This window comes from Aegilops tauschii, chromosome 3 (assembly GCF_002575655.3).
Source record: "Aegilops tauschii subsp. strangulata cultivar AL8/78 chromosome 3, Aet v6.0, whole genome shotgun sequence".
NCBI lineage: Eukaryota > Viridiplantae > Streptophyta > Magnoliopsida > Poales > Poaceae > Aegilops > Aegilops tauschii.
In genome coordinates, this window is record NC_053037.3 from 449,807,491 (window position 1) to 449,828,898 (window position 21,408).

The 21,408-nt window shown below is 47.3% G+C and overlaps 1 protein-coding gene across 1 annotated transcript; it reads left to right on the plus strand.

Moving 5' to 3' along the window:
• Positions 1-19,546: 19,546 nt before the first annotated feature.
• On the plus strand, positions 19,547-20,736 carry LOC109731553 (uncharacterized). Its single transcript, XM_020290730.3, has one exon. It carries the CDS (start codon positions 19,857-19,859, stop codon positions 20,352-20,354), a length of 498 nt encoding a protein of 165 aa, XP_020146319.1. The 5' UTR covers positions 19,547-19,856; the 3' UTR covers positions 20,355-20,736.
• Positions 20,737-21,408: the final 672 nt, after the last annotated feature.

Here is a 21,408-nt window from a genome sequence, read left to right on the forward strand (position 1 = left end):
AAGTTGCTCTCCTTGGGGATCGCCTTCTCTCTTTGTCAAGAAGAAGGATGGGACAAACCGATTAGTTCAAGACTACCGTCCCATAAACCAAGCTACCATTCAGAATAAATACCCTCTTCCTCGGATCAATGATCTGTATGATCAACTGGCGGGTTCATCAGTGTTCTCTAAGCTCGACTTGAGGTTGGGTTACCACCAGATCCGTGTTCGCGAAGAGGATATCCCAAAGACTGCCTTCGTGACTCGATATGGTTCATACGAGTACACCGTCATGTCTTTCGGTTTAACCAATGCTCCAGCCACCTTCTCTCGTCTGATGAACTATATATTCATGGATTACCTCGACAAGTTCGTCGTGGTTTATCTGGATGATATCCTGGTATTTTCCAAGAATGAAGAAGAACATGCTGAACATCTTCGACTTGTGCTGGAAAAGCTACGAGAGCATCAACTATATGCCAAGTTCTCCAAATGTGAATTCTGGCTACCGGAAGTAACCTATCTTGGGCATGTCATCTCTAAGGATGGTATTGCCGTCAACCCTGAACGAGTCCAGGCTATCCTTGATTGGACTCCTCCCAAGAACGTTAAGCAAGTCAGAAGTTTTCTCGGTCTCGCCAGCTATTGCCGTCGATTCGTCGAGAACTTCTCCAAGATCGCCAGGCCTCTGACTAACCTGTTGCATAAGGGCGTCAAGTTCCAATGGACAGACAAATGTCAGGAAAGTTTCCAGGCACTCAAAGACAAGTTGACTTCTGCCCCAGTTCTAGCTCCACCTGATACTAAGAAGGACTTCGTCATTTACTGCGACGCTTCCCGTCAAGGATTAGGCTGTGTCCTAATGCAAGACCGCAAAGTGATTGCTTATGCCTCTCGGCAATTGCGCCCTCACGAAGAGAACTACCCAGTTCACGACCTCGAACTTGCTGCTGTCATACATGCGCTGAAGCAGTGGCGACATTACCTTCTCGGTGATCGTTGCGAGATCTTCACTGACCACCAAAGTCTGAAGTATCTGTTTACTCAGCCAGACCTGAACCTCCGTCAGCAGAGATGGATGGAGCTTGTTGCAGACTTTGACTTGGGTATTTCCTATACGCCAGGCAAGGCTAATGTAATGGCTGATGCCTTGAGCCGCAAGTCTTACTACAACCACCTCCAGGTTCACAAAGTTCAGCCCTCGCTCGTGGAAGAATTCAGGAAGCTGAACCTCCATATTGTTCCTCCGGGTGCACTCGCTCCCCCTCCTAAGGAGTTTCGCAAGATGAACCTCCGTGTTGTTCCCCAGGGTTCCCTCAATACCCTGGCCGTCGAACCAGATCTCTTGGACTCCATCAAGAGAATACAGGGATATGACTCTGAAGCCCACAAGATTAAGCGCTACCTTGCAGAAGGAAAGCCCTCATTCTTCACTATTGCTGAAGATGGCACTTTGTACTTCAAGGGCCGCCTAGTGGTGCCATGTGTAGCGAAAAACCTGGATATGACACAGGAAGTTATGAAAGAAGCTCATGATATGCCTCTATGTATCCATCCTGGTAGTACAAAGATGTACCAAGACATCCGTCAGAGATTCTGGTGGTCTAATATGAAGCAAGACATTGCTCGTTATGTTGCTGAGTGTGACGTTTGCCGTCGTATCAAAGTAGAACATCAAAGGCCTGCTGGAACTCTGCAACCTATCTCTATTCCTGAATGAAAATGGGACCATGTTGAGATGGACTTCATCACTGGATTTCCCAAATCACAGAAAGGTAATGATGCTATTCTTGTCGTCATTGACCGGCTTTCCAAAGTTGCACATTTCTTGGCGGTCAAAGAAACGATCACTGCTAGTCAGCTGGCAACGCTCTATATGTCCAGGATTGTTTCACTCCACGGTATTCCATTGGTTATCAGCTCAGACCGTGGCAGCTTATTCACTTCAAGATTCTGGGCAAGTTTCCAAGAAGCTATGGGAACTCATCTGTCATTCAGTACTGCGTTTCATCCTCAGTCGCAAGGGCAAGTTGAACGCGTCAACCAAGTTCTCGAAGACATGCTTCGAGCTTGTGTTATTTCCTTCGGCAAGAAATGGGAGGAATCTCTCCCGTATGCTGAGTTCTCTTATAATAATAGCTATCAAGCTAGTCTGAAGATGGCCCCTTCGAAGTGTTATATGGACGAAAGTGTCGAACCCCTCTGAACTGGTCAGAAACTGGGGAACGTCCACTCTTTGGTCCGGATATTATCCAACATGCCGAAGAACAAGTCCGCATTATTCGTGAGAATCTCAAGGCTGCTCAGTCACGTCAGAAGAGTCAGTATGACCGTCATCATAAAGACATGGTCTATCAACCTGGCGAAAAGGCTTATCTTCGAGTCACACCAATGAAGGGTGCTCACCGCTTCGGAATCAAGGGAAAACTAGCTCCTCGATATATTGGCCCATTCACTATTCTCGAAAGGCGTGGAAAAGTGGCATACCAACTGGAGCTTCCGCCAAACCTTTCTCAGGTTCACGATGTGTTCCATGTGTCACAGCTCCGCCGTTGCTTCAAGGACCCAATCCGAGCAGCGGATCATGAAGTGCTCGAATTGCAGCAGGACCTCTCCTATAAGGAGCATCCGGTCTGCATTCTCGACCAAGCTGAACGCCGCACACGTCAGAAGGCGATCAAGTTCCTCAAAGTCCAGTGGTCGCACCATTCTGAGGATGAAGCCACTTGGGAACGCGAGGATCGCCTGCGTGATGAACCCCGCACTGTTTCCTTCTACCTCCTAAATCTCGGGACGAGATTTCTTGTAGTGGAGGAGATTTGTAACGCCCGGATAATCATGCTACAGTAATCCCACGCTAATCATGCCACGTCACCTCTGTTACTGTTGCTAACCTCACAATGATTCGAAACCGTTTCAAAATTTAAATTCTAAATAGTGGCAAACACCCAAAGTTTTCAAAAGTCAAAACAAAAATGTTCGGTGGATGCCAAATAAGGCATAGTTAATTATGGTGAAGTAAACACATTTTTAGAAAATGCCTAAATATTTTAAAATGATGTAAAAATGAAAAGAAAATAAATAAATAAAGAAAAGAAAGCTAACAAAAAAAGAAAGGGAAAAGGAGCCCGCCCCCCACTGGGTCGTGGCCCAACTTGGCCGAACGGCCTCGGCCCACCAGGCCACCACCTAGGCCGGCCCACCCCGCCACCATAACCTCCCCCACTCCCCCCCAGTACTCCACCGACACCCCCACTCCCCCCCACGAAAATATCCCCTCCCCCCCTCTCCCCCGATTGGATCGGGATCGAGAGGAGGAGACCACCGCGCCCCGCGACCATCGCCCGACGCCGCCTCGTCCTCGCCGGCCTGCCTCCTCCTCCCCGTCGGTCTGCTTCCCCTCGCCGCCGTCGTCCCCGCCTTCCACCCCGAGCCCCGCTGCCCCAGACCCCACGCCCCCCCCCCCCCCCGTGAGGACCCCCCTCCTTCTCCTCTTCCCCACGCCCCGCCAGTGCGTGCCCGCACGCGCTCGCCGTGGCTGGGTCCAGCCGCCCTCGCTCCGCCCCGCCTCTGCAGTCCCGTCGCCTGCCCCGCACCCCCCCTGTCCAGCGCGCACACACCGCGGTCGCCGCCCCCCCCCCCCCCCCCCCCGCGCGCGCTCGGCCGCGCTCACTGCCGCGCCCGCACGCACGGGCGCCCCTCCTCCCTGCGCTCACCTCGCCCCCTGCACCGCCCCACCGAGGCCGACCACCGCGCGCGCGCTCGCAATGACCGCGCCCCGCATCGCTCCCTGCCCGCGCGCGTGGCCGCCCCGCTGTTGCTCTGCTACTGCCGCTGCTCTACCTCCCCTGCAGCCCCGCGTCCCCGCCACGGATCGTGCACGCCCCCGCCAGCACCGTTCGCCTCCATCGCGCCGCGGCCAGCTCCGCCATACCCCTTGCTCCCCGTGGCCACGCACTGCGTGCCGAGGCCGCCGCTGCACTTGCCGTCCCGCTCCGCCGCGGCACTCGCCCTGCGCCGCTACTGGCCCCGCCCCTCACCTCGCTGCCCCCACTCGGGCCGGCTGCGGCCGCCCTGCAATGGCCGTCGGCCAGCCAGCACGCGGCCGGGGCCAGAGCCCCGCCACGGCCAGAGCCCCGTTCGGGCGCCCCGCCCGCTTCGCCCTTTTCCGCTCGGGTTCGCCCGCCCCGTTGCACGCTCGACCCGTTAGGGGCCCTAGCCCAATGACAGCCGGGGTCCACCCCCCAGAACATTTTTATAAAAAAAGAATTGAAAAAAATAACAATAATAAAAATATTAATTAATTAATTAATTAATTAAAGAATTAATTAACTTAATTAATCATAATTAGAATAACCTAATCACTAGTTAACTTAATTTAACCCTGTTTAGATTAATCTAATTTAATTAATTAGTTTAATTAATAGTTAATTAATTACTTAACCCTAATTACCCTAATCAGTCTATGACATGTGGGACCCACGTGTCAGATGACTGCTGACGTCAGCATGATGTCATGCTCATGTCATCGCAACACTGTTTCGGGTAATGTGTATATTAAATAATTAAATAAATTCCAGAAATTAATAAATTCTTTTAAAATCAATATAAAATAAACCGTAGCTCGGATGAAAAAACTTTGTACATGAAAGTTGCTCAGAACGACGAGACGAATCCGAATACGTAGTCCGTTCGTCCGCCACACATCCCTAACATATCGAACACGCAACTTTCCCCCTCCGTTTCATCTGTCCGAAAATGCGTAACATCGGGAATACTTTCCCGGATGTCCCCCCCCCTCGCCGGTACCACCTACTTCCGCGTTAGGGCACACCTAGTACCGCTCATTGTCATGTCACGCATCGTCATGCTTATGTTTGCATTGTATTTACTATTTCTTCCCGCTCTTCTCTCCGGTACACCACGAGACCGACGCTGCTGCTGTCCAGTTCGACTACGGAGTTGACGACCCCTCCTACTTGGCAGAGCAACCAGGCAAGCCCCCCCCCCCTTGATCAGCAGATATCGCCTATTCTTCTCTATACTGCTTGCATTAGAGTAGTATAGCCTGTTACTGCTTTCCGTTAATCCTATCCTGATGCATAGCCTATCCTTGCTACTACTGTTGTTACCTTTACCTGCAATCCTACATGCTTAGTATAGGATGCTAGTTATCCATCTGTGGCCCTACATTCTTGTCTGTCTGCTGTGCTATACTATCGGGCCGTGATCACTTGGGCGGTGATCACGGGTATATACTTATATACTCTATACATGACACCTGTGGTGACTAAAGTCGGGTCGGCTCGTAGGAGTACCCGCAAGTGGATCTTTGTGGCGGAGCGACAGGGCAGGTTGAGACCACCTAGGCGAGAGGTGGGCCTGGCCCTGGACAGCGTCCGCGGTTACTTCGACATAACACGCTTAACGAGTTCTTGGTATTTGATCTGAGTCTGGCCATTTGGTCTATACGCACTAACCATCTACGCGGGAGTAGTTATGGGTATCCCGGCATCATGGTATCAGCCGAAGCCTTCGTGAAGTTAGCGACTGAGTGGCGCGCGCCGGATTGGACTGGAACGCCACTAAGCTAGGTCTGCTTTCGGCCGCGTACGCAACGTGCAGGTGTGCAATGGGCGATGGGCCCAGACCCCTGCGTGCATAGGATTTAGACCGGCGTGCTGACCTCTCTGTTGTGCTTAGGTGGGGCTGCGACGTGTTGATCTTCCGAGGCCGGGCATGACCCAGAAAAGTGTGTCCGGCCAAATGGGATCGAGCGTGTTGGGTTATGTGGTGCACCCCTGCAGGGAAGTTTATCTATTCGAATAGCCGTGTCCCTCGGTAAAAGGACGACCCGGAGTTGTACCTTGACCTTATGACAACTAGAACTAGATACTTAATAAAATACACCCTTCCAAGTGCCAGATACAACCCGGTGATCGCTCTCTAACAGGGCGACGAGGAGGGGATCGCCGGGTAGGATTATGCTATACGATGCTACTTGGTGAACTTACCATCTACTCTCTTCTACATGCTGCAAGATGGAGGTGGCCAGAAGCGTAGTCTTCGACAGGACTAGCTATCCCCCCTTAATTCTGGCATTCTGCAGTTCAGTCCACTGATATGGCCCTTTACACATATACCCATGCATATGTAGTGTAGTTCCTTGCTTGCGAGTACTTTGGATGAGTACTCACGGTTGCTTTTCTCCCTCTTTTCCCCCTTTCCCTTCTACCTGGTTGTCGCAACCAGATGCTGGTGTCCAGGAGCCAGACGCCACCATCGACGACGACTCCTACGACACTGGACGTGCCTACTACTACGTGCAGCCCGCTGACGACGACCAGGAGTAGTTAGGAGGATCCCAGGCAGGAGGCCTGCGCCTCGTTCGATCTATATCCCAGTTTGTGCTAGCCTTCTTAAGGCAAACTTGTTTAACTTATGTCTGTACTCAGATATTGTTGCTTCCGCTGACTCGTCTGTGATCGAGCACTTGTATTCGAGCCCTCGAGGCCCCTGGCTTGTATTATGATGCTTGTATGACTTATTTATGTTTTAGAGTTGTGTTGTGATATCTTCCCGTGAGTCCCTGATCTTGATCGTACACATTTGCGTGCATGATTAGTGTACGGTCAAATCGGGGGCGTCACAGGCTTGAGGACCCTGTGGAGGTGGTACATCACCGTGTCAGCGAGGAGGACGAGCACGTCCGTCGCTGCATGGTTGCGTTGGAGGGCAGGTTCTCCAATACCTGGCAGGTTCTTCAGGGATCTCACTGGAGCTATGATCCTGTGATGGTTCCTTCTCTTTGGGTGTCCATCGCCCGGGCCGATACCCGTCGTTCGCTAGGGTTTTAGCTGTATTAGTGAGGTTATATGTATGAGACTATTCGAGATGTATTAGTGATAATATTCGACGATGTACGGACGCAAGAGATGATTTAGTTTTGCTTATTGAATGCATGCTAATTTGAATACTAATTTATTTTATGATTTAGTTTTGCTTATCGAATGCTCAAATTGGAGAACTACTCCTATTCTGAATGCTCAAATTGGAGAGCACTATTTTGAATACTATTTTGTTTTTGCAGCCAAATCTCCATGTCGTCGCCGCCGTCATCCCCGTCACAGGCCCCCTCCGACCTCGAGGTGAGGCTAGCCAAATCTCCATGTCAATATGAGTCCTATAAGATATTTTGAAATGTTTTTGTTCATATTTTCAACCATTGAAATGCAATGACCATCAAGTTTGAATGCAATGACCATCAAGTTTGAATGCAAATAGGATATATGCTTGCCCAAGTGGCCATGTTTGCAGGTAACACCTCCGAGTGGCCTATGTTTTGCCGGAATGTTGACTAATTTCCGTTCCGGTAAATTTCAGGCGCTCGATATGTCATTTTTTAGCAAAGGTCATGCCGGATTTTTCCGTGAATTTTGGCATGACTTGTGCTAGAATATGTCGGAAATATCGAGTGGTCTGGATTTTCTAGAAAGATAACTAAACGACATTTTGGGTTGACTTTATGTCTATCGAGGCTCCATACATGACAATCAAAAAATGAGTGAGGGAGAAAGTCTGCACCATGTATTAGTTTAATGCACTCAGGGACGAAGGGAGGAGCGACCATCACCAACGGTCGAATATATACACCATGTGAGCTGAGAGTTTTCAAAAAAAAGACTCGATGGACCGATAGTCAACCCGTGCTGAATAATAATGATCTAATTTAGTTTTTGTAGTACATATATTAAATTTTAGAAGTTTAATCTTTGAATTATGAACATAGAAAATGTCGTCGGACGAAAGTCTCGCAGAGTGCTCCTGGCGCGGCGACAACCGGGGTTTCTGCGACAAGCCTCACTTGGTAGAAGGTCGGCGCTTCAGCATTAAGCTCGAGGAGGCCTTCGATGTTGAAACGGTACGCTACGACGCAAAGTGTTTTTTTCGTAATTAATCTTGACTTCTACTACTTCAACGTGTAATTTTCGTCTTTTACAATTCGACTAGCTTATCCCATGCCATGCAAGACGCTATGTCTTGGAGAGGATGGATTTTGAAGATCATGAGAGTATGGAAACAAAGAAAATTCACCTAAGGAGCCATCATGGTATGGATTTTGAGGTAAATCTATACAATTCTGAGAGCGTATCCCATTTTGGTTGCCCAGATTGGGAAGCACTTTGCAAGATGTATGATTTTCAAGAGGGTATGCTTGTCACCATGGATCTTGGTGATCCTGACATCGAGGACGACAATTTGGACATTTGGGTCCCTGTTGATACTGTAACGCCCCGAGACCGACGCTTCAGAAGATTTCCATATATTTCGTGGTCGCCGTGTGTTTCTTGTGCTTGCTCTTTTTATTTTTGCATTGCATCATGTCATCATGCCATCATGTCATCATGCCATCATGTCATTTTAATTTTTAAAACTCAAATAAATAAATTGCATGGATCTTTGATCCATTTAAATTGAGGGAACTCACATGGTGGTTTCTCTTTAAAACATATCCTCCTAATATTTAGGGAGCTATATTAAACCATTCCATTGGCTTGGAATCACTCATAACACATTTGCATTATTCTTCAACTCTTCTTTTATCCGACTCAACTTCCTATCCTTCCTTTTCGTCCTTTTAGTAAAATGGAGTTGCAATTTTACTTCTCCATAAATGTTCCAAATCTGCCCATAAATCACATCTAGTGTGTAGGGTCAGCTCCTTTAATCTCAACCCATTTGGAGCTTATTTGAGTGGGTTTCAAAATTCAAACTTGCCAAGTTAAATCCAACGCGTGTGGATTTTACTTCCTCTAAAAATCCTCAGGCTATGTTTGTCAAATTCTGCGTATTTTTGTGAGTCCGGGAAAATAATCCCCATGCCCAATTCTTTGTCCACCCATTTCTTTTCTCTCCCCTTCTTTCTTTGCTTTTCTGTTTATGGAAGAGGGTTGAAGGAGGGAATTGAAGAGAGACCAGCCAGGCCTCTGGCCATTTCTTTCTCTACCGGGCCGGCCTTTAAGGCCCAGCCGCGCCCCGCTGTTAACCCTAGCCTCACCCCGATCCATCTCCTCCTCCTCCTCATTCCCACGCGCGCCGTCATCCCTCTCTCGCTTGCGCCCGATCCCCTCTCCCCATCGTCCTCCTCCTGCGCCGCGACACGCAGAGAGGAGCAGAGCCCCGCGCCGTCCTCTGCCCGATGGTGTGCCCGCGAGTTCCCTACCACCAGCAGGCCGCCGCCCTGTGCGCGCGCCCATGCAGGCCCCTCCTTCCTCGCGCCTCCCCCTCCTGCACCGCATCACTGGATCGCCGCCGCCTCCCCGCCTTTGCCTCCGGCCGCCGCCAGCGAGCAGCTCCGCCGGAGCCATGCCCCTTCTCCGTCGCGTCGCCTTGCCTTCCTCCACCGACCGCGGCCCTGACCTTCGTCCCCGTGCCCGAACCTCCATGAAGCCGCCGCCGCCAAGTTCTTCTGGGCGCGCCACTGCCTGGACCCGCCGCCGTCGGTGACCATCGACGCGCCGCCGCGGCCCTCCTATGCTTCAGTCGCTGCCCCGACGTGCCCCCTCATCGTCGCCTTGCTGCTGCCGGACCCCGAGTTCGCCTTCCTCCCCGATAGCGCTCGAGGGCCCCATGTCGCCATGGCCTCTGCCTGATGTTGTGCCATGTTGCCGCCCCCATCTCCGGCCCCTTTCTCCTGCATGCCCTGCCTCTTGGTGTTCTGCACCACCACCACGTCGTGGCAATTTTGTTGCTTCACTGTTGGGCACGAGTTGCCTTGCTGCTGCACAAACCAGAGGCCCTTTGACTTGCTTCATTTTGGATCGGCCAGTACGAGACGCCAAGTACCGCACCGGACGCCAAGTACCTCTACGAACGACACTGGATGTAAACGAACGTGTACAACTTTCATCCCGTGCATGTCTCCAAGTACCACGACATTGACGGCCCTACAAGTTCAACTACGGTTGCCGTGTACGACTACCGTCGACCCTCGAAGACTCCATGGACGTCAAGTTCCTCGCCGTGACCCCGAACATCTACGGAATGTGTACGACTACGAAACATGTACCACTACTTCCACTACGACCCATGAACGACTACTTCCCTCGACATTTTTGAACCGCCTCGAAACGCACGCTTCAAAGGTATAACCGCCGAGAACGACCGCCCGTGAACGAATGCATGTGTTGTACGAGTTGCTTGCGGTAGCACCGTGCCCGACTTGTTCGTCGCATGCTGTCACTCATTTCCTTGCCACCGTCTTGTGGGACACCAGGTAACCGGGAGCACCCCGCCGTCCTTGCATGACACGCTCACGCCCACTTCTTTTGCACCGGTATCTCCGTGAGCTATCGGAACCGATATGTTGCCGTGGCATCATTTTCGGATTCGTTGCCGTGGCACCCCTTTCTTCCACCACGGTGACAAATGCTTCATAACATGCTCATGTCAATATTTTCATTAAATTAGATAAAAACTTGCATTGTTATCGCATCATGATAACAACATTTAAAAATGTTTCTTATGGTTGTTTCCTTTAAATTGCTATTTATGCATATGGGGATTTTCCGGAATTGTTGTTTGTTATTTCCGGCCTCATTTAAACTTGCCTAAATAGTTAGCTTACTTATGCTTCACCTCTTGCCATGTTAAATCAACATTTAATATTGTTGGGTACATAACCGAGAGAGAACTAAATAATTGATGTGGTGTTTCGTCAATATGCAACTCGTTGCATATTGAGCTCCACTTAATTTGTAGTGTTGTTTGTTGCACTTTGCCATGCCATGCTCATTAAACCGGACATGCATCATACTTGATTGTGCATCATGCCATGTTTATGTGATGGTTGTTTACTATGTTGTTTGTTTCTTTCCGGGTTGCTTCTCTCGTTAGCTTCGGTTTCGTTCCGGAGTTGTGAGGATTCGTTCGACTACATCCGTTCGTCTTCTTCTTGGACTCGTTCTTCTTCCTTGCGGGATCTCAGGCAAGATGAACATACCCTCGAAATCACTTCTATCTTTGCTGGCTAGTTGTTCGCTCTATTGCTATGCCGCGCTACCTACCACTTGCTATATCATGCCTCCCATATTGCCATGTCAAGCCTCTAACCCACCTTCCTAGCAAACCGTTGTTTGGCTAAGTTACCACTTTTGCTCAGCCCCTCTTATAGCGTTGCTAGTTGCAGGTGAAGATGAAGTTTGTTCCAAGTTGGAACATGGATATGTTGGGATATCACAATATCTCTTATCTTAATTAATGCGTCTATATACTTGGTAAAGGGTGGAAGGCTCGGCCTAATGCCTGGTGTTTTGTTCCACTCTTGCCGCCCTAGTTTCCGTCATACCGGTGTTATGTTCCTTGATTTTGCGTTCCTTACGCGGTTGGGTGATTTATGGGACCCCCTTGACAGTTCGCTTTGAATAAAACTCCTCCAGCAAGGCCCAACCTTGGTTTTACCATTTGCCTACCTAAGCCTTTTTCCCTTGGGTTCTGCAGACTCAAGGGTCATCTTTATTTTAACCCCCCCGGGCCAGTGCTCCTCCGAGTGTTGGTCCAAACTAGAGCCCTTTGCAGCGCCACCTCGGGGAAACTTGAGGCCTGGTTTTAGTTGTACGGACTGCTCATCCGGTGTGCCCTGAGAACGAGATATGTGCAGCTCCTATCGGGATTTGTCGGCACATTCGGGTGGTCTTGCTGGACTTGTTTTACCATTGTCGAAATGTCTTGTAACCGGGATTCCAAGACTGATCGGGTCTTCCCGGGAGAAGGTTTATCCTTCGTTGACCGTGAGAGCTTATAATGGGCTAAGTTGGGACACCCCTGCAGGGTATAAACTTTCGAGAGCCGTGCCCGCGGTTATGTGGCAGATGGGAATTTGTTAATATCCGGTTGTAGAGAACTTGACACTTCACTTAATTAAAATACATCAACCGCGTGTGTAGCCGTGATGGTCCCTTTTCGGCGGAGTCCGGGAAGTGAACACGGCTTTTGAGTTATGTTTGACGTAAGTAGGAGTTCAGGATCACTTCTTGATCATTACTAGTTGACGACCGTTCCGTTGTTTCTGTTCTCGCTCTTATTTGCGTATGTTAGCCACCATATATGCTAGTGCTTGCTGCAGCTCCACCTCATTACCCCATCCTCTCCTATAAGCTTAAATAGTCTTGATCTAGCGGGTGTGAGATTGCTGAGTCCTCGTGACTCACAGATACTTCCAAAACAGTTGCAGGTGCCGATGATACCAGTGCAGATGACGCAACCGAGCTCAAGTGGGAGTTCGACGAGGAACTTGGTCGTTACTTTGTTTCTTTTCCTGTTGATCAGTAGTGGAGCCCAGTTGGGACGATCGGGGATCTAGCATTTGGGGTTGTCTTCTTTTATTTTGGTTCCGTAGTCGGACCTATGTATGTATCTTGAATGATGTATGAATTTATTATGTATTGTGTGAAGTGGCGATTGTAAGCCAACTCTTTATCCCATTCTTGTTCATTACATGGGATTGTGTGAAGATGACCCTTCTTGCGACAAAACCACAATGCGGTTATGCCTCTAAGTCGTGCCTCGACACATGGGAGATATAGCTGCATCGTGGGCGTTACAGATACGCTTCCAATTCTACCGCTATGTGAGTTTCTCAAATATAGTTATTAAGTAATTTATATTGTTTATTTCAAAATAGTTGACAGCTTATTTCCATTGACAGCTTATTTTCATTCTTCAAAGAATGTGTGGAAGATGGTAGACAGAACCTACTACACCGATGGCTCTGAGTTAACTTATCAGGAGAAAAATCATCTGGTCGCATTTTGTAATGATCTTGAGAACTACAACATCTACTATCAAACTCCTCCACATTATGGTCAATATGTGTCACTAGTGCACGTGTTGAACTATGCTAATATCCATGGAGATGTCATGGTAAGATTTTTAGTATTATGACATTTGTGCATCTTTTGCATAAATTCTTCTAAAACTGAACTACATTGCTAACTACGAAATTATTACTATGTTTTTGAACAGATAATCCCGCAGGAGTGTGTGTGCCTCATCTGATGTTTCAGAAAGGTCGCCTTGATGTTTTGAATATACAACCAGGTCATCCTACGAATCACTCATGTTCATATCGGATTTCTAAAACCAATGAAGACATGACAATCAAAGATTGGAAAAAAATGTATGGTCACTCGTAGGGAGCTACTTGGAAGCAACATTAGGCGAATGGCAAGAATTGGAGACAGGATAATATCCATTCTCCATAATGGAGAGTCAGGGCCTATCTTGTTTTATGCTATTTTACCTAAAAGAACCTAGTAGGTCCTACGAGAGAGAAGTAGGTCCTAGGTACAATGTGTTATTATGTGGTACAGCGTGTTAGAGTTGATGATGAGGAGGAGTTGTGATTATGACTACTGACCAACTTGCTATATGATGTCTCATTGATAAAAATGATGATCATGAGGAGGTGTCATATGACAATGATGTATTATGATGATAAGTTGTTAATGATATGATGATGATGATGATGATGATGATGATGAGATATTATGTTGTTGGGTGAAAGAACCGCGGTCACTTTGGATCCAAGCACTTGAAACTAATCCACGGTTCTTTCACCCAATGATGTAGTAACCCATTCTGACGTAAAAACAATCTCTAAATTGCTACTGTATGAAAACTTGTATAATGGCGTATGAATACAAAATAAAACAAAAAAGAAATACCCAACAATAGTAGTAGCGCGGGTAGGGAGGCGCGCTGCTAGTAACTACCAGTAGCGTTGTGCACCAAAAGCGCTACTGCTAAGCACGTATAGCAGTAGCGTGGGCAAGCACACGCTACTGATAAACTTTAGCTGTAGCGCCGTATCAGTAGCGCGCCACCCCGCGCTACTGATATACCTAAAATCGGCGCCACTGCTAGCATTTTCCCTAGTAGTGTTATTAGGAACGACCCTTCATTTTCGCCCATTTCACTTCCCATTCCCCTTCCCAAATCCATGACCAAACCCTAGCGCCACCAAAACCAACTTCAACTCGTCGAGCACTTCGAATCTTCTACGCTTATTCCCCGTGACCTCATCGACATATTATACTCTGCTGAACAAAGGTGGTGTAGTGACAGATTGGCCCTCGGTGCCGGCACGAAGGCAAATCGATCCATCTGTGGTGACGCAGTGGTAGATCGGTCCATCCGCAATAGGGAGGTGGCAGACCAGCCCATCCACGGCGGTGCGGTGGCACATCCGCCCATCCGTAGCGGCGCAGTAGAGTCATTAACACAGATGGCTCGGGGGAGGGGTGAGGTGGCAGCTCCTTGGAGGGGAATGCCATTGCCGACCTGCACTGAGGCCTCCTCTGGCGTATTCATCTCCGGCACTGTGAGCTCCCAAGTGATACGGCCTTCTTGCCAATGGATTACTTTAGTGCTAGTTGTATGCTTATGGATTTTATTTGTAGGGTTAGCTATTGTATGCTTATGTATTTTATTTGTAGGGTTAGCTATTATATGCTAATGGATTTCATTTGTAGGATTAGTTGTTGTATGCTTATGGATTTTGTTTGTAGGGCTAGATCATGTATGCTTATAGATTTTTGTAGTTGGTGTTGCATGAGCTTAGAGACTGATGATGAAACTTGTAGCCTTTACACATACATGAGGTGTGGCTAGTTTTGGATTATATGTGTCAAAGAATAACGTAACTTCTTTAACTCATGCTAGACAAGGTAGTTACATCTTCGATGTCGAAAATTAAGGTCAATTGTGTTATGTGAGGTCTATATGTTTTATGTGCCACCAAATGAATTGTCGATGCGGTTCAAAACTAGTTAATAGTATTGTTTTGAAACATTCATCAATTTTAGTTGCATAGTACAAAAAACCCGCTTATGGATTTGAGGTTTCGTTAGAAGTATTTTATTGAATCGCAACAATAGATGAAACCAACATAGTCTCTTAGGTTTGCCGCGGCCACATGCTTCTTGGAGAAGTAGAGAGAGTTAGCAATTTTTATTTCATTTCCTTGAGTTGTTGGTAGGGCGCTACTCGAAAAATTATCAACATAATCTGGACAAATTATGAACATGATCGCACCACTGCCTAAGTTGGGTATGATCTTCTCGGCAATTTTTTGAATAAATAAATATAATAGTTATGATCCTAATATTTGTGTATATCATAGGGCATACTATCTTTAGTTGCACCACACTAAATAACTAATCGGGTTGGATTCATACAAACGACTTCGTCATCGCACTAGTCATCAGATTGGCCGCACATGTCCACACCCCAGCCATTGCTTCTGCAATGGATTGGGCTTAGGTATGATATTATTAAGTACATGCATTTATTAAATCAATGAATATATATATATATATATATATATAAATATAATGTTAACTGTTGCTAACTTTTGTTCTATGGAGAGTTATAATTTGGTTACACAGCACGAAAGAAGATGACTAGTGGCGCTAAAAATTTACCTGTTTATGTAAGCACCGAAGGATTTCGTTGGAATTTGTTTCATTGTTGATTGGATTGGAAAGTTGGATATAGCTTGGTGAGATAATCATTTTCGCCATCTCCTTCCCATAGTGTGGCCTCTAGTTTGGTAAGAGGCGCGACAGGTAGACCACTCGAGATGATGAGTAGTTTAGGAATCTTTGGATTTAGATCCATGTCCTTTCTCTAGTTTGTTATGAGGATGGTTTAGGATTCTTTGAATTTATATATTTCTTTCATATGTTTGATGTTAGCGATTCTTGAATTTATAAGATCCTTCTTTCATATGTGAGTTGTGAACTATGTAAGATTGGTCAATAAATTTGAATGTTAACCACAGTTGTTTGGCTACACACAGGGCCCCCATGTATCGAGGATCTATTGCCTCTTGAATGTAACTCTATAAATTTGGAATAAAAATCTCCTTTACCCCGCAAAAAAATTAAATTTGAATGTATTATGTAATGTAATTAACTTCTGTGATGAATGAGAATGTTTATGCCTCTGTAGATGTACATGTGATCTTTTTGGCATTTCAATTGCAATGAAACGGTATGGTAGAAATGTTACTAGACTACATGCAATTGTATGCATGAAGTTTCTTCAAATGACAGAGTACTTCGAGTGGGTATATATTGGAAGCCGCTTGTGGTGTGACAGGAGTTAGAGGCGGTTCTACATGTGAAACCATCTTTGGTGGTAAGAAATTGGAGGTGGTTTAGAAACCGCCTCCGCTATGACGAGTATTAGCGACACAGGCTTTCAGGCGGAACGGTGAACCGCCTCAGGCCCATGTATCAAAACCACTTGCAAAGCCCGATTTATGTACTAGTGATCATGCATACTTCTATTTTTTATCCCACTTGTTTCTACATGACACGCCTGCACACTCGCTTCATTTTACAAGCTAATCATTTTTATTTGGTCACTTTTCAACCTTAGGATCAAGATCTTAGTACTCACCTAATACAATGGGGAAATAGAAACACCGAAAAGTCCTCCTCTTAGCTCGAGCTAATGTGAACTTGGTGAAAGGTAAAATTTTAACAAATAGGTAAAAGAAATAAGAAAAAAAACAAGTGATTTTTTGGCAGCAAACATTGGTGTGTTTGACACATGAATGCAAATTTTCACGGTAAAATCGCATTTGTGGAAGTGTGGACAAAAGAAATTAATGCTCCAAAATGCTTCCAAAACAATCTTTTTGGAAAATTGATTTTGACGCTTTTTTTGCCCATACCTTCAAGAATTTTATTTCGCCACAAAATTTTGCACGTATGTGAATCACACATCAATGTTTGTTCACAAAAAACCCAGATTTTTTTATTTTTTATATTTGTTTGGATTTTACAGTTCACCCGAGCTCACGTGAGCTCGAGCTAAGAAACCCCGCGTCCATAGAAACATCCACTTTTAAGGCGGGCATAAATTTCGTTTTGGTATATATGGAAGTTCTACGTGGATCTTTTTTTTTTTGCGGGAGGTTCTACGTGGATCTTTGGTAGTATAAAAAAGCAAGAAAAATAAATTCATTAGCATCTCCTTCATTTTCTAATAATTTTCCAATTTATACGCTCCGAGTATTTACACGTCGAATCTACGCTTGTTCAATGTACGCCGCGTGGTGAACGCCGGCATATGGTGGTATTGGTAACACTATGAACAGCAATAATGCGTGATATTTCACGACCGCCAACACATGTGATGGCTTGGCCATGCATCTCCCTGGATATGCACGAGCACACCGACCGAACTGGTGTCCCAGCATCCTCCACGTCGACCACACAGCCTGAAGAACATAATTCCCACAAGCATGGCATTTCCCATCCCATCCAAGCCAAGTGGACGACCAGTTCCCCAAAGCTTTCCTGTCTCGAAAATGACCGGATCGACAACAGCCCAGCGACAGCGGGCGGTAGAACACGGCCAGCCATAAAGCATACGTCGCGAAGCATGTGGGCGAGCAAGCAAAACCTGCTGCGGTGGATATGGATCGTGGCTGCAGAGACGCAGCACAGGATCGTGCAACTGGTGCGCTCGAGTGGTGCATTGGCATTGCCTTATTGAGCCTGCCGGGGACGTGTGGTCCAGGCGCCACACAGCAGAGAGCAGAGGGCTTCAACTGCAAAGGTCGCTCTCTCCCCGTCCCGCTTCCGGCCCGTGGGCCCTCCACCTACGCGGCCTGACACTCCACAGCGCGCTGCATTATTTCTTTCTTTTTATTTTCCCTCTCCGCACCGCAGCCCATCTCCGCCCGGCGCTCTGGTTGGCTGGAGACTACAGGAGGAGCCCACACGGCAGCGAGCGCGCGCTGCGGGTGCGCTCCCGAGGGTAAGCCGTGGCGGGCGGTGAGGAAAGGTTTCCCGGGATTTTTATTGTATATATCACGTCAGCGTCGGGCCCCCGGCTGACGCAGGCCCACCCAGTAATCGCGCGCCACGTCGTGGATGCAATCGCGGCGCGGGCCCCCTACGTAGTTCTGTCTCAGTTGTTTGCGCTTTCTCATTAACCCTTCCTCGTGGACCGCACCCCTTCTCCCGCTGCCGCCCGCGAAACGCTACGTTCACCCATGCACGCAATACTAATCCGGCCCTTGAAGTAATGGAAACACATACCGTCATTTCATCTTCATATTTTTCTCCTTTTCTTCTCCCAGGAATTACATCATTCTTTGCTTTGCAAGTGAACTATGGCATGTACTTCTGTCCAAAAGTTATAACATGAGCAAGTGGAGCTGGCTCAAGCTCAACAACCCATCCCACTTCTCGTGAACATTATATAGCTCCACTGCAACAAAATGGGTTGTTGATTCAATCCACTCGCATCCTATTCTTATAAGCATTAGCATGATCATATATAATCTTAAAAGTGATGTCAAGAGCTATAGAGGTGCTCTGTGACGATCGTGTGGATAAACAGTATGAAGTTTAGTCAACCGTTGAGGGTGACCACTTTAATTAAACTAGCTTCCATCCTTGCGAATTTGTTTTTTGAGTAGATCTAAATCACGCAGAAGAATCATACCATGTGGCACCCCTATAATATTTTTTGAGTAATTCTTGTTTTTACATTTCACATCTTCCTAAAGTAGCAACAAATTATTCTTTAAATAGTTTGTTTGTGTATAAGAAAGTTTAAATTCAGCTTCATCGAATATATATTGTTCTATATTCCAGTTGCGACAAGTTACTCGTACTTATTTTTCTACACTCCCTTGAGTTGAGAATTTTTTGACTAAATAAATTATAAAAAGCAACTACCTTTTCTTGTTCTTTGTAATGATTATGAAAAGCAACTAGTTTTTCTTGTTCTTTGTAGTTGAAAAAGGCAACTTGCTAGTATTCCCCACACTGCAAAATGTAGGACATGGTTTGGCTGTCCAATTTTGTACTTTGGCCATAAAATTTGCGCACATTACTTTTTTGCCCAGTTTTAAAAAGTCAGAATCAGAAGAAAGTGATTTTTGACATAATCAAATGATATCAAGTCCATATAATACAAGCCACGGGTCTAGTAGTTCGGTAGTGTGTGCTTGTAAAAAGACCTTGAGTTTCTTTAAATGATATCGGAGAGGGCAGCCTCTCTTTTGCTAAAAAATATATACTCTCCCTAATATAAGCCACGCACCGCTTAACTAATTGTGGGTTAAACCATGAAATTTGAGAAAACACAATACGGCATACAGATTTAACCGGAAGAAATACAATTCAGTGTTTCTATGCATAAATATGGTCCAAAAGTTTTCAAACCAAAACACCATACATGTACATAATACTCCCTCCGTTCCGAAATATAAGTCTTTTTAGACATTTCAAATAGACTACAACATACGGATGTATGTAGACATATTTTAGAGTGTAGATTCACTCATTTTGCTCCGTATGTAGTCACCTATTGAAATCTCTAGAAAGACTTATATTTGGGAACGGAGGGAGTATATTGTAGTATATACATGTAAAAATATATAGTATATGTATATAATCGTTGTGGCCGTAGCTGATTATCCCCTTTCTCTCTAGGTCACATGCGTAGGCAGCGCGCGCCTCCTGTAATAATCCTCCAATGCGAGCGCCCGCCCGGTCTCCGGGTTGTCTCCATCGTCCCGTCCATCCATCCAAAGCAGGCTAGCGGCTCCTCCCCCGAGTTACTGCTCTACTCCTTCCAGGACGCCTCGCCAGCTCCCTCCCAACTCCCATCAAGGACCGCGACCACCGCGTGTTGAGCTAAAAATCCCCCACAATGCCAGTAGCCTTTGTTCGTACATGGCCAGGACCTGCCGCAGCAGAAGCCCTCGCTCTCCTCTCTTCCTTCTGAGACGAACCAGATCGCCTCGCCGCTCCCCTTCCCGCCCGCCCATCCACTAGCGAGCTGAGCTGATGGATCACCGGAAGCAGCAGCAGCAGCGGAGCCCCAGTCCCCGGAGCGGCGGCAGCTCGGGCAAGCACGGCGGCAAGGGGGGCAGCAAGGCGGGCGGCGGCGGCAGCAAGAAGCCGATCAAGGTGGTGTACATCTCCAACCCCATGCGGGTCAAGACCAACGCGGCGGGCTTCCGCGCCCTCGTCCAGGAGCTCACGGGCCGCCATGCCGACCCCTCCAAGTACAATACCGACGACGGCTTCGACGACGGCGGCACGGCGCAGGAGCTCAGCCTCAGCCCCGAGGGGAGCGCGGCCGGGTCGACGCCTGACGCGGGCGCCCCCGGCCCCGCCGCCACTGGAGGGCAGCCGGAGCTCGCCGGGGCGGCGTTCGGCGACGGCGACGGCGACCGCGAGGACGAGGAGGACATCTTCGGATCGCAGCTGCTGGACAACGACTACGCCGTCTTCTCGCCGCCGCCGCTCCTCTACGACTACCCGCACAGCAACCAGGTGTAGTGACCAGTCACCCCCGATCCCTCCCGCACGCTAGCTGCATGTTAGCTGACGGCCTGACGCGTGTGCCCCCGCTCCTTATTTGCATGTCATTTGAGGATATTCTCTGTATTGCATGTGTGTGCCGCTATGATTTGTGCGTGCGTATGACGATCTGCTAGCTCCAATTTAACCCGTCGCATCCCCATGATCGGCCTCATAATTCCCCTATACACATATCTATTTGGGGTCTCCGTGTTGTTCTTTCCCCTTCTCTTGTGTGGACAAGGCTGTAGTGATGCAATGTGCTACGTAGTGTACATGTGTACATATGCCTAGATGTTTCGACAATTGACCTTTTTACCAGGCCGGGGTTCGATTATTTCATATTGTTTCTCTGATTTTATGATCACCTAGTCCACCGCTAGTGCTTTCTTTGGCATGCTCAGCTGGCAATTTCTGGGTCACCACCACTTGTGGGTGTTACTTTCGGTATGGGGAGCTAGCGTGTGCGTGCAACTGTACTTGATCACGCCTAGGCAATGTGCCATGAAGCAGTATGAACATGTTTCTGAAATCCTCGCGAGACACGATCACACGAATGAAGCAATTATGAAAATATTAGCGTTTCTTAATTATAGCACATTCCTTTCTTTCCCCTTCATTACGTCTTGGGCTATCAAAGATAGGAGCGAGTCACAAGAAAACACACAAGTGCTGCATGCCATGCTGCAGTACTACCACAATTCGCTGCATGCTGCTTTTTATCCTTTTTCACAATTCTTCAGAATCTAGATGTTTAGCATCGTTTGACTAGTTTTTACCCTAGTCCTTTGGTTCTTCTGATCCTATTTGCTTCATTTTATTGATTTTAGTTGCTACCATGATTCTTCTACATCAACCGAATGGTTGGGCGTTCCATACTTTGCCTTTTGTTCTTTAATTCCTTTCCACTTTGACTTCCTCGACATTGATTGATATAAAGTACTTTTGTTCCTTGAGCTTTTCTGCTCGATCTGTGGATGTTTTATCTTAATTCTCAGCTGTACAATTCTTTGCTTTTATCTTTTTGCCATTG

Bases quoted from the DNA above. Each gene is read 5' to 3' on its own strand.
- LOC109731553 (XM_020290730.3), top strand. From the start codon at position 19,857: ATGGATCACCGGAAGCAGCAGCAGCAGCGGAGCCCCAGTCCCCGGAGC.